The following is a 17,676-nucleotide window of genomic DNA, read 5'->3' on the forward strand; positions in this document are numbered from 1 at the left end:
TCATTGTATCCAGTTAAAATTTTCTGTGATGGCCTCTGTTTGCTATAGAGAGAATCTTTGATTACACACACACACACACACACACACACACACACACACACACAAACACTTATCTATGGTTATAAGATTTAAAAAGTTGTTAAGGAAATATACCAATCTATCTAAGTGGTAGCAATACTTTTTGTTTTAAGGCACTGTCCTCAGTAGTCCCATGAAATTAGCCAGGTTTCTACAACCAGGCATACCTTTCATCCTATTGAGTGGGTCTTCGGTCTCATTACACAGTTGTTGGATGACAATCACATGTGTACCACTATTGCATCTTTATGGATATCTTGTTATGCTAGTCGTTGTTGTGGCTTATAGTTTCCCAGGTAGGCAGGACTGCTGATTGTTAATGTCCTTGGCAACTTGCACAGTTATTTCTGACATTATGGAAGCCAGAAGAAGAGAAGGAAGTATTTCAATTAGATATCGTTTGAGAGCTCTGAATCCTATGCCCTAAGAGTGTAGGGACTTCCCTAGTAGAGACTTTCCTTCAAATTCTGAGGGCACTCAAGAGTGATAGCAAGAGCTTATATAGCTTTGTGAGTTATTTGGACTATCTTGACAAACTGAACAACCATCGAACAAGAGATTTCTCATGACGGGTATTGGAGGTTTTGTTAGTACACTTTCCAAATGGCAACATTCTGTATTCTTATTGGTAAATGTAAATTAATATGATTTATCAAACGATTTTTCTGTTGTTATTCCTTCTTCCTTTTTCTGTACTGACTTCCCTCCTGCCTCTGCGCTTATGGCTTACTTCCCTGTTCTTCATTTACCATTTGCAGTCACTTGTGTCCTGCTTCTCTCACAGAATCTCCCCTTTTACCCATTGTTCCTTTACACTTTCCTGGTTTCTGCTAATGACTTGGTACTGTATCCTCACTTGTGAGGATCTAGGATCCACAGATGAGAGAGAAGCTGTGAGAAGCTAATATTGTCTGGGTTGCTTTCAATTTAATATTTTCTAGGACTATCTATTTGCATTCAAATGTCATTTCCCTTTTAGAGTTGCATAATATTCCGTAGTGTATATGTAACACATTTTAATTATCCATCCGTCTGTTGAATGATATTAAGGTTGTTTCTATTCCTTAGCTACTGTGAATAGAACAACAATGAGCAAGGGTGAGCAAGTATCTGAGGGGTAGGAATTTGAATGCTTTGGGGATATGCCAAGGAGTGATTCCACTGAGTTGTGGTATGTTGACTTTTAGTGTTTTGAGAATTACCAGCAATGGATTCTAGAAGGATTCTACCAGTGTACATTAACACCAACAGTAAATGAGAGTTCCCCTTCTCAGCCACCTCATTGCAATTGGTGTCAGTTATGTTATGAGCCAACATGACTTGGGTGAGATGAAATCTCTGAGTTGCTTGAATTTGCATTTTCATAATTGATGAGTATGAAGAACGGTTTTTAATTATCAGCTCATTTTTCATATGGGTCATTTACTTCCTTGATGTTTCATTTTTTTTTTTTTTGAGTTCAGTATCTATTCTGGGTATTAGTCCTCTGTCAAGGGTGTAGCTGTCAAAGATTTTCCCCCATTCTGAGAATTTCCTCTTCAATAAATTCATTGTTTCCTTAGCTGCATGAAGCTTTTTAGTTCTATGAGGTTCTATTTGTCAATTATTGCCTTTTGTTCCTGGGCAAGTGCAGAACTTTTCAGGAAGTCTTTCCTGCACCTATGTCTTAAACAGAGTTGCCCGTGCTTTCCTATAGCATTTTTAGGACTTCAGGTTTCAAATTGAAGTCTCTGATACACTTGAAGATAATTTTTCTGCAGCATGGTAAAAATATCTTTTGCATGTGGACATTGGATTTTCCCACTCAGTACCTTGTTGATGTTGATTTTTCTACTAAATGCTATTCTCCTCTTTGTCAAATATCAGATGACTATAATTTTGGGTATTCATGTCTGGTCTCCTGTTTTATTCGATTGATATATATGACTGTTTTTTCTAGTGCTGTATTGTTTTTATTACTGGGCCTCTGTAATACAGCTTGAAATCTGGAGTGCAATCCTTTGAGAATTATTTTTTTGTTGTACAGAATTTCTCTGTCTATCTGTGGTATTTTTCAGTACCATATGAATTTTAGAACTTTTTTTCTACAGCTGTAAGAAATATTTTAGGGATTTTGGGTAGGACTGCATTAGATATGCAAACTGATTATATAGAAAGGCCATATTAATTCTGCCAATTCTTGAGCATTTGATGCCTTTATATTTTTTAGTGTTTTTCTCAGCCTCTTTTTTAAGATGTTTGATGTTTTACTTGAAGAGGTATTTTATTTCATTGGCTAGGTTTATTCCAAGGTAACTTGTCTTTGATGTTATTTCAAACAACAACGTGTCCATGATCTCTTTCTCAGTGTGTTTGTTGGTGGTGTGTAGAAAAACTATTGGTGTTTGGAAACTGATTCTGTACCCAGCCTCTTTTCTGAAATGTTTGAATGATCCTAGAAGGCTTCTGGTGGGTTTTTTCAAATCTCTTGTGTATAATAGAATAACACCTGCAAATAGGGATAGCTCCCCCCATTTATTGCCTTTTAATTTCTATCCCATCTTTGTTGAACAACCCCCAAAGCTCTTTTCTCAAGCATCTACAAAAATGAGTGCTGTGGCAAGATAAGCAGGGACCTCAGACTCTGAGTGGAAAAGGGCTACCAGACTTTGCTCACATTGAACTTTTTGTGAAAGTTCTTGGAACCTCATGAAGTTAGACTTAATTCCCTAATTGAGCCTCAAGTCATCATGAGCACAGTAATATTTGTTCTACATTAGAGGGAAAATGGTCATTTTTCACTTCATGTTTTCAGTTCATGAGCACAGTAACATTTGCTCTTGAGTAAGAGTGAAAAATGGGTCAAAGGAATAAATGCGTTAATTAAAATAATCATAGGTCCATGACTCCTGCTATTACTTACAATAATTACCAATTGATGACTGCTTCATATCCGTACCATTAGTTATAAAATAGGTCAAATTCACTTGCAACTTGTATCTAGCAAACTAAATATTTGAATTATACACATTGAAGAGTTTGAACTAGAAGGTGATTTGTAATTAAAATTTAAAACATAATAAGTAAATTTAATTATCATCTACATATTTATATTAATGATACTTTCAAATTACTTTTGTTACTTGTTTACCAAAACATTCTTTTAAAAAAAAACATAAGTTATAATTACTAGCCTGAATATTCAAGTCCAGACTTGACTCAGAAAGTAATAATTTGTATAATTTGGGATTGCTCTAGACTGAATTGCTCACTCTCTGTTTTCTTCACTGTGAAATGAGAGAACAAATGGAAAACAGCTTCAAACTTTGAATATTAACAATCTAGAAAAGTATTGTAGAAGAATTGTGAATTTAATATCATATTTTTAGTGTTTAATATTAAATGATTCAATAAACCAAATTTTCACTTAAAAATATTTCTAAGGCTGCCAGTAATTTTTGATGTATTTGCTCTTTCACAAAACACAACATGTCTCTATTTCATAGGATTGCAGGGAAAGACTGTTATGTTTTCCAAAGACTAGAGATACATGTGAGATTTTTTTTTAATCAGAAACTAAAAACGTCTATTTTTTTTTTAATTTGGATATGGTACAGAAATTGATTTCACAAAATTCTCAACAACTTACTTAGCAATGTTGATGGTCATACCCGAAATTCGCTTTAAGTGTTTGTATATTGAAGTGTATGGGCAGTCTGTTTGTAAAGATAAAATATTATTTTGGCAGATTTCCTTGATTCCAGTTAGCTAAGCAGATTCTCAGAGTGTCCATACTTCTAGACTCTTCTCCTTTCTTTGACTTTGTGTTCTCCACTTCCAACCTAAGCAGATAGTGCAGAGGAAGATGTGTGAAAAGATGTTTCATGAAAATAGGACTTATAGGCTTTGTCCCCTCCTGCTGAGCTCAAAGGACTTCCATGTCATCCCAGGACTTCCTCAGAGCACAATAATACAGACATTAATCTAACATTTGTATGATGCAGATATTGTGGTAATGGATTTGGAACACCCAGAATGCCCCACCAATTGTAGAATAATTGTATATTATTTATTGTATATATAATTAAATAAACAGATTAAAAACGATAGAAATAAAGAAGTTTGATCATTTTATATCTAAAAAAATAAACAACAAGAAATGCAGAGTTTCCAAAGTAAATTTCCAAGGGCAAAAGATGTCTGATTTTTATCAGTTCTAGCTATCATATATATTATATATATATGTATCATAATCAACAATAATTGCCTATAGTGATCATGATGGATTTGCTGAAATGTGACATGATTGTTAAAATTCAGCTAAATAAAATAGAGTTCATATACATTTTAAGATTACTGTTTTGTCCTTGATTAGTTGCACAATTAATTAATTTCTCCTCATTATACATTAAACCGATTCCATACATATGAAGATGCACACAGGGCAGTTGTCTTTCCCTGAGTCTTTTGGGTATCCTTAAGAGAATCCTAAAATCTGTTTCTGAAAACAAGATCCACTTCTTACTACTTAGCCTTCCATGGGGTCCTGGACTTAGAGGAAAATATTAAACTGCACATTCTTGTATATCTACAAATGTTTTTATTTTTAATAACAATTTTATTTTTCAATTTTTCTTACGATTTTTACTTTAATCAGTTTAATGTTTTGGACCAATTGGAATGAACAGCATCCCAGCATCATGAGAGCCACACTGACTGGGAAGAATCCGCATGTGATAGTCAGCACAGACATATTCACTCCAAATGGACTCACCATTGATCACCGAGCAGAAAAGCTGTATTTCTCAGACGGCAGCTTAGGGAAAATTGAGCGATGTGAATACGATGGATCCCGAAGACATGTAAGTGAATTCAGTGCATCTGTATTACTGCTTTATATAATAACTTAAATACTTCATACTTTTGTACCTATCAAGGAATTTCAAAAGAACTAATTGTATAAACTTATTTGATTGAATAATCTATTCAGTACACAGACAGTCTATGGGTAGTTTGAACACCTTCTTGGAGTTCATTTGCTGCCCTAAAGAAAATTTTCGTAACTTTTATTCTGAGGAGACAAATATTAGGTTTGTTCCCAGTTCTAATTTAAGCTGAACTTGAATGGTTGACATGTTCTTCGTTGTTGTTTATAATGTTTTAATATGTGAAACTATATTAATTTCCCTGAATAGAGGAAAGTTATAAAAGAGTCATTGGGTGGAACACAGGTACTTTGGAAACTCTGAAAACAAACATACAGGATTACATTCATAGACAAGTTTTCATACTCAATGAGGTCTTGGTGTCCTTTACTGACATACGAAGTCTTAGTGGAATACTCATTATGCTTCTCTTGACTAACCCTCGAAACAGTTACACAATCATATGCCAATGTATTTCTCATCTCCTCTAGAAGCAGTGTCTGTAGTAGGAGCTGTGGGCCTCTTCCCACAGCCCAGCTCCTGGCCGCCTGGCTAGCTTATGCCCCAAAATAACCACACACAAATTGTATTCATTTAAGCACTGCTTGGCCCATTAGCTCTAGCTTCTTACTGGATAATTCTTACATCTTGATTACTTATTTCTATTAATGTGTCTAGCACCCCAAGGTGCGCTTACTGGGAAGATTCTAGCCTACGTCCATCCTGGGTCAGAGCTTCATCACGTCTGCCTCGGCAGGATGGTCCAGAAAGCTGGCATTTTACAACGGCACAGCTTTTTTCCTGCTACGGCTGATCAGCACTGGAGATGGTGAAAATTCACTATGTGAAGAACTACTCCTGACTGGCAAGGCACCTGGACAGTCTTGTCCCACACACCATCCCAGTGTTTGTCAGAAGTGCAAAATCCCCAGTTCTCAGTCCTCTTACCCCTTGAGAAAGGTCTGAGAGGGATGGAAAATACTTTGTTGAGGGTCATATCATAATGTTGGAAACTTCACAGACTAAATGACCTGTGTGTTGATTATAGACCCTTATAAGGCCAAAGCAGGCAGAAAATAAACCAACAAAAAGGTAGATGGGCCCAGTTTATGTAAAGCTTTATTAATGGAAAAAGGTGAACCAACTGACCAAAATTTAATTCTGAATTTATAGGGATAAGGACGATAATATGATGCTTTTGTTTGTTTGATTGTCTTTGGTTTTGTTTCTTGAAATAGAGCCTAGCTATGGGACATGGGTTAGCACAGAACACTTGCGTTCAAACAAGCCTTCATGTTTAAGTCTTCCAGTAAGTAAGGACAACAACCATGCACCAATGTGTACAATGAAGCAGATATGGGATTCATGTGAATATATATGGAGTACACTGTGTGAGTTACTTGAAAAAGAAGGAAATGCCATGACTCAAGTTTTAATGCCTCATTTTTTCCAGTGGTGGCTTAAATGGCAGGGAGAGTTGAGAGCTGATTGCTTAAATGCCATTGAAATGATGGGCTCAGTCTTGATTAGATTTAGTTTGTGTTAAAGTCAGTAACCTTGATCAAAGAATCATACACCTAAATTATTAATCTACTTTTTAAATTTAATGGTCATGGGACTTAGGCAAATTGTTTAGCTTTTATAGACTGAAGTTCTCATGTGCAAATTTTCAACCTACCATATTGTGAAGATAAATTAGAATACAGCATAGAAGTTCTGAATGGAGATATTAGTTAATACTTTGGAAAACACAAGATAAGTTCATGTATTCAGTGCGGTTTTATTTTCTTTTTATTTCCTAATATAGGAAATGCTTTGTAGCTCCTCATAAAACTCTTAACTTATCCCAGTTTATATTTCTATCTATTGATTTTGTTCTCCCATTCTTACTTATGATAAAGATAACTAACATAGTGACATAGGAAGGGGATGTTGTTAGTAAAATATGAAGTGTATGTTTTGTTATATTAAAAAACATACCCAGCTGTGACTGTAACTTTGAACTTCTTGTTGATGTCCAAAACAAGATTATTTCTGGCTAGGACAAAACATTGGAAAAAAGTTTCTAAGTCTTTTTTATTCTTTTGCCTTAGGGTTTGCATATTTTAAAATATTCAAATTAGCTATTCATTAATGAAAACCACACAAACTATGGGCACAGTGTGCACCTGTGTTCACATAAAACGATCAGTGTATAGTATACCAAACATAGACCTTTTCTTCGTTGGAAAGAAATTAAAAAACCCTCTACTTCAATTACTTTAAATATAAATATGACATTGTTAATGATAATCATCTCTTTAGAATGGAAGGATGCTTACCTCCTACTATCTAATTTTGTATCATTGACCGACTTTTCCCCAAGCACCTAACTTCTTCTGTCTCTGTACTCTGTTTTTCTGTAAGATCAGCTGTCTTAGATTCTTCGAAGGATTATGATTATTTGATAGTTTTCTTTTGTTTCTGGTTTATTTCACTTAACACAATGCTTTCCCAATATATTTTTGTTGCTCCATAATGTGATAGGATTTTATCACTTTTATGGGCAAATAACATTTTAGGGAGATATAATTCCTAGATTTTCTTTGACCATTCATCAGTTGAGACTCTTAGGTACTAAGTTGATTCCTTCTCTTAACTAGAGAATCACACTGGTCATGGAGGACACATACCACTTGGACATAAGAATTTCATTCTTATTGAGTATGTGATTAGTACTGAAATTTCTAGGTAATTTGTTGCTTTATTTTGGACTACTTTTGGAACTTCTATACACAAGCAAACACACACATGCAAAAATACACTGTTTTTGAAACTAGACAATTGAATTAGAGTGATATGGCAACTCATTGTCCTTTTGATTTGTATTTTCTAGATGATTAGCAATGTGCCATATTTCTTTGTATACCTCTTGGGAAGTATGCTGAGAAACATCTGTTCAACTCTTTTGTTCATTTTTAATTAGAATAGGTATTAACTTTGAAGTTGGTATCCTTATAAATTCTGAATATGAACCCTGACAGAAATATAGGATACATATACCTCCTACCATTCTCTAGGTCATACCTTTATTCTGTTAGCTGATTCCTTATCATGTTAAAGGTTTTAATTTACAGTAATATCGTTTGTCTCCTTTTGTTGGAGTTCTTTGAAAAATACAAGCCTTTAAAAATATAAGAAAACATTCTTTATGTGTTTTAATTTAGTAGTTTTATTTCATTTTGAGTTAATTTTGAAAAATCAAAATTCTGAAAAAGAAGATGTGAGAGAATATGTGGGGTAATATCCCAGTTTTCCTGGGCAATGACCTCATTTTTTTCAAACTGAGTATTTTCCAGAGAGGGTAGTCAAAGTTCTAAGTAAGGCCTTGGAAGTATGAAGTATATAAGATTCACCAAGTCCCCAGAGCTTAACCATGAAGTACTTTCAGTCCACAGGATAATGGGATGAATCAGGTTATCTCTGTCAAATAGAGTAAGGTTATAGAAGGTACCAGAATGAAAAGAAGGATGACAGCACATCACGGCGAGTAAGAGAGCACTTATTACCTGTGGAAGAGGGAAAGGAAGAGGTTTCTGAGAAAGAAATGGAAGGGATTTTTCCAATTGACCCCTGGAATTTTCATTGGCACGAGTGTGGGGTAGAAAAATCTAGGTTTCAGTAATGAGTAGAAGGTGAAATAAGAAGAGTTTAGCCATGAAGAAAGAAAGGGAGGTTTCCTAAAGGAGCGTTATAGGCTAAGGCATTGAAGAAGTGGGATATACAAAGAGACGCTGGGTAAGAGGATTCCTATAAAAGAAGCTGCATAGATCCAATAAAGTAATCATTATGGAGCTATGCCACGGACGTGAGCTGGGATGTTATTGGAAATGTGCCTGTTGATCTGACAGGTAAAGAAAAGGAAAGTCCTGTATGTCAGAATTTTAGGATTAGAAAGAGGCTTTCAGTATGTAGAAAAGGAGGCAGCATCCCCCAAGGTCAGTAATGGGTTAAGGACCATGAAGGGTCTATTATCTATTGATCAGAATAGGGTGAAGTAGAGAAAAGGGGAAAAAAACAGAGTATCCAAGGGCATATCATGGTACTTTAGCAGTGGCTGGTAGTGGTGGGAGGCATATAGAGGCAGGTTTCAAAGATTTGCAAATGAAGTCCAGACACTTATTTGTAGTAATAAGGGGAGCGACGGCAGGGCTCAGTAGTAATATGGGCGACGGCGGGGCTGCATCCCCAGCACCCCGCCCGCACGGCTAGCTTTACCCGAAATAATTACACAGACACTGTATTCTTTTAATCACTGCTTGGCTCATTTCTACCTAGCATCTTCTAGGCTAACTCTCCCACCTGGACTAGCCCATTTCTTATCATCTGTGTAGCACCAGTCTTACTGGGAAGATTCTAGCCTAAGTCCATCCTGGGTCGGAGCTTCAGAGCTTCATTGCATGTATCTGCCCAGGAGCCGGGAGCATGGCGGACGTCTGCTCCCGAGAGGAGAGCTGTGGAGTCTGAGCTCACTTCCTCTTCCTCCCGGCATTCTGTTCTGTTTACTCCACCCACCTAAGGGTGGGCCTATCCAATGGGCCTAGCAGTTTCTTTATTGCTTAGCCAATGAAATCAACAGATTGATATATGACACTCCCACATCACTTCCCCTTTTTCTGTTTAAACAAAAAAGATTTACAGTCAATTTTGTTATATGTATAAATGTTTCTGATGTAACTTTTACTTGATAACTGTTTTGTTATATGTAATTTTGCTATGTTAAAGTTAAAGCCTTTTTTTGTTTAAACCGAAAAAGGGGAAATGATGGAGGAAGGTCATTGGTTAAATTAAAAGAAACTGCTTTGGCCCATCTCATTGGTTAGGAGATAGGTGGGAGGAGTAAACAGAACAAAACGCTGGGAGGAAGAGGAAGTGAAGTCAGACTCCACAGCTCTCCTCTCCGGAGCAGACGCAAGAGAGACGCCATGCTACCTGCTCCAGGGAAGACGCACACGATGAAGATCCGACCCAGGATGGACTTAGGCTAGAATCTTCCCGGTAAGCGCACCTAGGGGCGCTACACAGATGATTAGAAATGGGCTAAATTAATATGTGAGAATTAGCCTAGAAGAGGCTAGATAGGAATGGGCCAAAGCAGTGTTTAAAAGAATACAGTGTCTGTGTAATTATTTCGGGGCATAAGCTAGCCGGGCAGGCGGCTGGGGTTTTGGGGACACAGCCCCACCGCCGCCCTTATTACAACACTTATTTACTTCAGGGAAGCTTGATAAATCAGAGGAGCTTCAGGTGGTCATGCTTATGCATGGGGGGTTTGCATTTGTGAGACTGGAGGGATTAGAAGAGGAAGCGCCATCAGAAGTGTTTTAGAGTTGAGGTCTACATGCTTTGAGCTTACAGAGTTGTAGCCTGCAAGAGTTGTCTCTTATTTATGCTGTTGTGATTACCTCAATGAGGTTCATTTCAATTTTGCTTGTAAGGCTGGGGAAGGATCCTAAACGCAAACACAATTGCCCACGTGCATATGTGCATACTGCAGGATATTGTTGAGATATAGGGAGGCCGTTGATTTAGAGTATGACTGGTTTATGCAAAGGGGAAGGGAGCATTAGGAAAGGAAGGTGAGGTATTTGGTAGAGGGTGTATAAATATGAATGGTTCTATCATATAAACTCAAAGGGCAAAGGTTAATAAATTTTCTTGGGAAGTCATAAACAAAGGATAGCATTAGGTAGAAGAACTGGCCGTGGAAGTTTGGATCTCAGCACTGATTAATAAATTGAAAGAAACATATGTAAGTTCTGCCTTTCTTGTGAACTATAGGGGATAGAGAAGAAACATTTACCTGTCAAAATAACTAGATGCTGAGCTTCCTTGGAAATGAAAAGAGGTTTCTGTCAGATTGTAGAGGAGAAATCAAGCAAAAGCAAGGAATGATTACAGATAGAAGCTACAAATGACATCTTATCTCCTCTTCAACATGGTGGAGAAGCTTTCTAGTCTACCTGATCCAAAGGTATATGAACATGAGAACATAGCACTGTTGCTGAGAGTATGACAAACAGATGAAGCTGATGTATAAATGCTGTCCTAGGAGATGTCCTCAGCGATCTGTATGAGGAAGGGAAATAGTATGAAATCCCTTTAGAGAGAGGCTTGAGAGCAAATAATATTGTGGGGTGATGGTGTGGGAAGTCTGCAACAAGATGGTGGAGTAGAAATGTGTCTTCAATGAAATGATCAGGTTTGATGGAGTCTGTTGGAAGCAGAGATTGAGTATGTTGTTAGAATATTAGCCTGAAATTTTATCAGTCACAGAGAGGTAACTTCATGGGTCTTCAAAAAAAGAAGCCCAAATGTACCTCTAAGTCTGACTAATAGACTGTTAAGCTACTCTCTGATGTTTTTCCATAAAACCTGCAGATAAGAGCTAGGGCTATGTTTAAATAGACATGGAAAAACAAGGCAGATAGGACGGGTATCAAAGCCCTAAAACAGGAGCAGCCAGGTCTGCCTTAAACGTCGACAATGCAGGTTGGATACTTTCGGAGAGGCTCAGAGATTCTAAATAGTTTGGTAAAGATATTTAGCTAAAGTAAATCAACGTCATAAAATAAAATGAACAGCATTCTTTGTTGTATAATGTTGATTCTAGACTTTTTCATTGTACAACAAATGCCTTTGTGTATATATTTGTTTCTGCATTTTTTGTTTGTTTTTCTGAAACACCTCTGGGTGTGAATTCCTTTGTGTGTGTGGGTCTATCTGTTTGTTCTTTTAGTTCGACTTATTTGCTTCTATTTGTTTTGTCTTATACCAAATGGTTTGTTTTTATTTCATCCAATTTTATTGAATTATTATCCCTGAGAAGTCTGTTTGTTTTATAATGAGAGATATGGATCCTGATGGAAGAGAAGATATGGAGGAACTGTGAGTATTTGGGAGAGGAGAAACCACCATTGAATATATTGTATGGTAAAGGAATTATTTTCAATAAACAAGAGGATTAGCTAAGATTCCAAGGAAATAAAAAAGTTAGACTGTGGCCAAGGTAAGTTAATTGAATAGAGGCTATCTGAATCTTACAGGAGGATACCTGGTATCCCATTGAGCCAAGATATTAATGAGGATCTAGGTATGCTTTGGAGACATGTCCAAAGATGTCCCACAGAGAAGGCGGCCATCTCTATGTAAGCAGCATGTCCTTGGAGAATTTTTAAGGTAAAATATACACATGAGCTTGGTCAAGAAGATGAGGGCCATCGTGAAATACTTAGGGAAGTATTGTCCAGAACAGCAGTGAGATCATTTAGATATCAGGGCTTGTCCAGGTAAATGCAAATGGCAAGAAAATCAATGGGAAAAGGGAAATAATAAAGAAAGTACCTTTGTGTCAAGGACTGAGAAGAGATAGAAGGATGAATGTTGGAAAGAAAGGTATATGTGGACATGCAGGTCAATTAATAAGTCAAAACTTGGATTAAGTGGTAGAATACTTATCTACTTTTGGATAGCAAGAGTGAGTGGTGTAGAGAGAGTAGATCATAAAATTCATGAAATTAGTACTTTGAATAGTCAGATAATGATAGGTTTCAGTGACTCAATTTTTTTAGGGTGAGTAGATAATTGTTCCTGACACAAAGGCTAAAGATCCATATAAATTGTTTAGTACAAGAGTATATTGTGGAATAATAGTAAGGAGGATGTGTATTTGACACAAGAATAAGCAGATAGTAGTGGTAAACAAAGTTCCCAGAAGGGAGGAGTATTGGTTAAAAATAGTACAAATTAGTTTGCCTCCTTAAGATTTTGTGACAGACAGATAAAGAACAGATGCAGGGAACTTTCTAGAATACATGTCCTAGGAGAGAGATCAGATAACTGAGAATAGCCAAGAAGGAATTAGGAAAGGAATATGCAAATAGATTGCACAGTGGTGGGTCAGTCTGGTTTTGGCAGAAGTACAATCTACTTCATATCAGAGAGAGCAAGACCTCTTGTATGGGTACAGTAAATTCTGATACAACTTAAGACATTCCCATATCCTAGACGCATCAGGCTTATCAGTAATTGACATCTTTGCCCTATGTTTTAGTTTGCTTTCTGTTGCTGTGATAAATACCATGACCCAAAGCAATTAGGGGGAGCAAAAGGGTTATTTCTGCTTCCATTTCCTGATACATCACCAAGGGAAGGCCAGGAAGGATCTAAAGCAGAAGCAGAGGCACCAACCAAGGAAAATATCTCAATGTGCTGAGCAACCATAGGGGATAGCTTATTACTGACTTGCTCTCTATGGCTCATGATCAGTCATCTTTCTTATCCAATTCAGGACCATCTGCATAGGAGTAAAATCACCCAAAGGAGAATGGGCCCTCCTATCAATTAGCAATAGAAAATTTCCTTACAGACATTGCCCACTTGCCAATCAGGTAGAAGCAATTATCAGGTGAGATTCACTCTTCCGAAGTGTGTCAAGATGTCAACCATGATTAGCCATTACACATTGTGTTCAGTCAGATGGATGGAGGTGGGAGCAGAGACTTCTCCTTCTTTGTTTGTTTTAGGTAGTAGATGTCAATCCCAACGAACTCAGGAAGCCTGAGGAGTATGACATAAGGCTGTTGTCAGCACTTGATATCTAACCCAATCCTGTTTCCTTTGCCCTATTATTAAAAACCTTGAAGGATGGTTTTTTATTTCCACTTTGAAGAGTTTGTGAGGGCTGTTCTCTGATCCTTGAAGCTTTTATCTAATACTGGCTGCTGACTGAAATGATATGAAAGTGGATATCTAATCTTTTCATCATTTTCTTGAGTTATATTTAGCCTTGGTTCTTGATAAGCAGAATAATAAAGGTAAACCTACCAGAATTACACCCGACTTTTCAATGGAAACCATGAAAGCCAGAAGGTTGTGGACAGATGTGCTGCAGACACAAAGAGACCATGGATGCAAACCCAGACTACTATACTCAGCAAAGCTTTCAATTACCATCAATGGAGAAAACAAGATAGTCTATGACAAAAACCAGATTTAAACAATATGTATCCACAAAATAGTCCTACAGAAAATATTAGAAGGAAAACCCCAACCCACAGAAGCTAACTGTACCCACAAAAGCACAAGCAACAGATAACTTCTCACCAGAAAAACACAAAGAAGGGAAACACACAACCACTACCATTGAAAAATAACAGAAATTAACAACTACTGGTCATTAATGTCTCTTAACATCAATGGATTCAATTACTTTATAAAAAGACTATTTTTTAAAAAGAGGTCAAGAACACCTATTACTATCCATATGGACTGGGTTTTCCCACATCAATAATTAGTCAAAAAGATGCCCCACAACATGTGTAAGACCAGTACAATCAAGGCCTTTTCTCAACGGAGGCTCCATTTTCCCAAATGATCCTAGTTTGTATCAAGTTAACAAAAACCTAAGCAGCACAGCTTGGGACTTCTATAGAACCAATTAGGTTAAGACCCCTATCCTGCGCATGAACAATATCTGGATATGCTGAGCAGATATCCGGAGATGCTCACTGTCCTTAGATAGAGCAGCGTGACATAGATATCATGATAAATTAAATTAAAGAACTGGATAAGATACTGAATTTCTTTGTGATATATTTTGGAATCTAAATTCTTTTCTATTATAGGTAGACTGGTGAGAGGAAAAGAAACAGGGATGTGCGCTGGGACCCCAGAAACTGCAACTTTGCAGAATGGAAGAATGGAGTAGGGCTTGATAAGAGGAGCAGTCAAATGACAGCGACTGTGTAGTGGTGACAGGAAGGAGAGGTAAAGGTTTGTCATGGAGGAAGCAGGTGGGTTAAAAGTTGGAGTCTTGTCTGAGGAGGGCAGTATCCTCAGATCAGGCCTGGGAGAATGGGCAAGCAGATTGGTAACAGCAAAAGAAGGCTCCTTCCTGGGCAAAGAGGGCAGGAGAGGGAGTTCACGGGTAGAGATGAAGTCTAAGGCAGAAGAAAAATCAGGTGTGGGGTCAGATTTTAGAGGAGGGAAAAGTTACTAGAGATTCCTCTTTGCAAACGGCCTGGAGGGCAGACATGTGGAGAAAGGTTCCAGCAATTCTAAAAAAACAAGTTATGTTAGCTGTTGTATCACTATTTGTGATAGTATCACTATTTGTCCAATTGGAGGGGCTTTCCAAAATATCAAAACCCTGGGTAACCAAAGGACAGTTATAAAGATTTTATGAAAGAATTAAAGTATCACTAAATACCAAGTGAGATATAAAATGCAATTAAACATATAAAGTAAAAAAAAAAAATGTTGAGCTCATGCAATACAAAAGGAAAGGTGGGGAAACATCATCTACACTTAGCAGAAATCCTTTTTGGGTACTTTCGTAATTCCTTCTCTTGATGAAACATCAGAGCACTTGTGAACTGACACTGTCAGATTTCCCATGCTAAAGGATGTTAGAAAGGACCTCTAATGTTCCAACCTACTTTCCAGTTAGAGAGTACTAAAGTGTGAAAGGACTTTTGGGAATTTAGGTGTTATCTCATTGCAAGCAGATTAGACAGATATGTTTGATGAGATAGCCTTAATGAGAGTATTGCATATTTAGTGTGCCTGAAATACAAAAATGTAGGGAAAGGGTTTTAGGATCAACTGAATTTTTCTGACAACTTCAGTTGCCAAATGCCTCTGTTCTCTCTGCCGAATGCCTGGAGTGCAATTTCTTTTGAATACCTGTGAGATTCAAACTGGGTGGAGTCTATTTGTCAAAGAGTGTTGCATCTTAAAGCCTTTCACTTTCACACAATCATGTACATGGTGAATCTTTAGACTGTTATAGAGAGCAGTTTTGTTCTGATCAAAATCATGTTATCATTATACAAAGTTGGCTGAAATGTTTATAGAAATTTTAATATATATATATACATATATCTATATATATACTGTTTGAGTATCTTAACAAAATAATATCAAAAGCCTATTAATAATCTACATTCTTTCAAATAGTGTTTAAAATATTGGTGTTTTTCTATTTTGTTATTTGAAGAGTAACAAGTCTTTATTAACATAAATAATTATGTTATCTCAGTTACAATTTTAGACTACTTTTGGTCTCAGGCTATAGTTAAACCACGTCCACAAGTTTAAATAAGGCTTGTATTAATAAAAATCTCATAATTAGATGTGCTTTTCTAATTTTATCCCAACAGTAAGGCAGGTAGTAGTGTATTCAAGTATTTAGAAAGGAAGGTGCTCATGACACATGGCATAATTCTCTTGGGGACAGAACACTCTTGGATAAGCTACTTATTAAGGCAAAAGGAAAAGACGACAATAATTTTATTCTCCATCTTTATTTCTTTTCTATACCTGTCAGTGTTGATGCTACAGTTGCGGAAACAATAACTAACGCTGTCAGAGGCTGAGACAGCATGATTATAGCCTTTCATTCTGCTGGCACCCGGCTCATGTTAATCATTTCTTGGAAGGTATCTGTTACCTCAGTGATACAAAGACTTGCAAAGAGGTGTTGATGCGCCTAGAAATTGCAATTGCAGATGTCTCTATGTCTGACATTCTTTGAGAGTCGTTGCCCAAATTTGTTTTCAGAGCATATTTCCTAGTAGAAATGCTAAATCTTGAAATATCTTTGTAACATGAAAGATGTGTTCTAGTTTGCTTTCTGTTGTGGTAAAATTGCTGACTAAAACCAATTTAAGGAAAGAAAATATTTATTTTGCTTACATGTCCCAATTACAGTTTATTTCCAAGGAAAACTCAGTGGGGACCTGGAGTCAGGAACTGAAGCAGAGACCACGGAGGAACATTATTTGTGACTTGCTCCTCATGACTCATTCAGTTTGCTTTCTTATACAGCCCAGGACATCTACCCAAGGGTGTCACAACCCACAGTGGCCTGAGCCATCCCACAACCACTATTCATCAAGAAAATCCCTCATCCTCACCCTCCTCCAAAACTTGCCTACATATCAACCTGATAGAAGCATTTTCTCTATTAAGGTTCCCTCATCACACATAAGTATAGATTTTTTTTAAGTTGACAAAGGAAAAAGACCAAGTAACATATAAGGCAGACCAATAAGAAATACATATGATTTCACAGTGGAGATTCCAAATTCCAGAAGGACTTGGACAGATGTGCTGCAGACTCTAATAGACAACAGATGTTCACCCAGTCTATTATACCCAATAAAACTTCCAAATTCCATAAATGGAGAAAATAAGATAGTACATGATAAACTCAAATTTAAACAATATTTATCTCCAAATCCAGTACTATAAAACAGTGCTAGAAGGAAAGTCTAAACCAAGGAGGTCAACTACACACATGAAAATACAGGGAATAAAAAACCTTCCCGCTACTGAAATAATAGGAATTATCAATCATTGCTCAATGATGTCTCTCAGGTATCAATGACCTCAACTCTTCAATAAAAAGACACAGATTAACAGAATGGGTATGAAACTAGAACCCTTCCTTTTGCTACATATAAGAAACATACATTTCCAGGTGATGGTATTGTACACCTTTAATCCAAGCACTCAGAGTACATAGTAAGAAGGATGTCTGAGTTCAAGGCCAACCTACTCTACAGAGTGAGTTCTAGGATGGTCAGCGTTATTACACAGAGCAGTTTCAGGATGCTCAGAGCAAAGGAAAACAAGTTGTTTAAAAAAAAAT

General features: G+C 36.9%; 1 protein-coding gene across 1 annotated transcript in view; it reads left to right on the plus strand.

Annotated features, from left to right (window-relative positions):
• The window catches only part of Lrp1b (LDL receptor related protein 1B), a 1,720,116-nt gene that overhangs the window by 1,404,098 nt on the left and 298,342 nt on the right, over window positions 1–17,676 (plus strand). Inside the window, exon 43 of the mRNA XM_075985306.1 lies at window positions 4,715–4,919. Coding sequence (XP_075841421.1) covers window positions 4,715–4,919 — 205 coding nt within the window. The remainder of the gene's footprint in view (window positions 1–4,714; window positions 4,920–17,676) is intronic.

This window comes from Microtus pennsylvanicus, chromosome 9, assembly GCF_037038515.1.
Source record: "Microtus pennsylvanicus isolate mMicPen1 chromosome 9, mMicPen1.hap1, whole genome shotgun sequence".
Taxonomy (NCBI): domain Eukaryota; kingdom Metazoa; phylum Chordata; class Mammalia; order Rodentia; family Cricetidae; genus Microtus; species Microtus pennsylvanicus.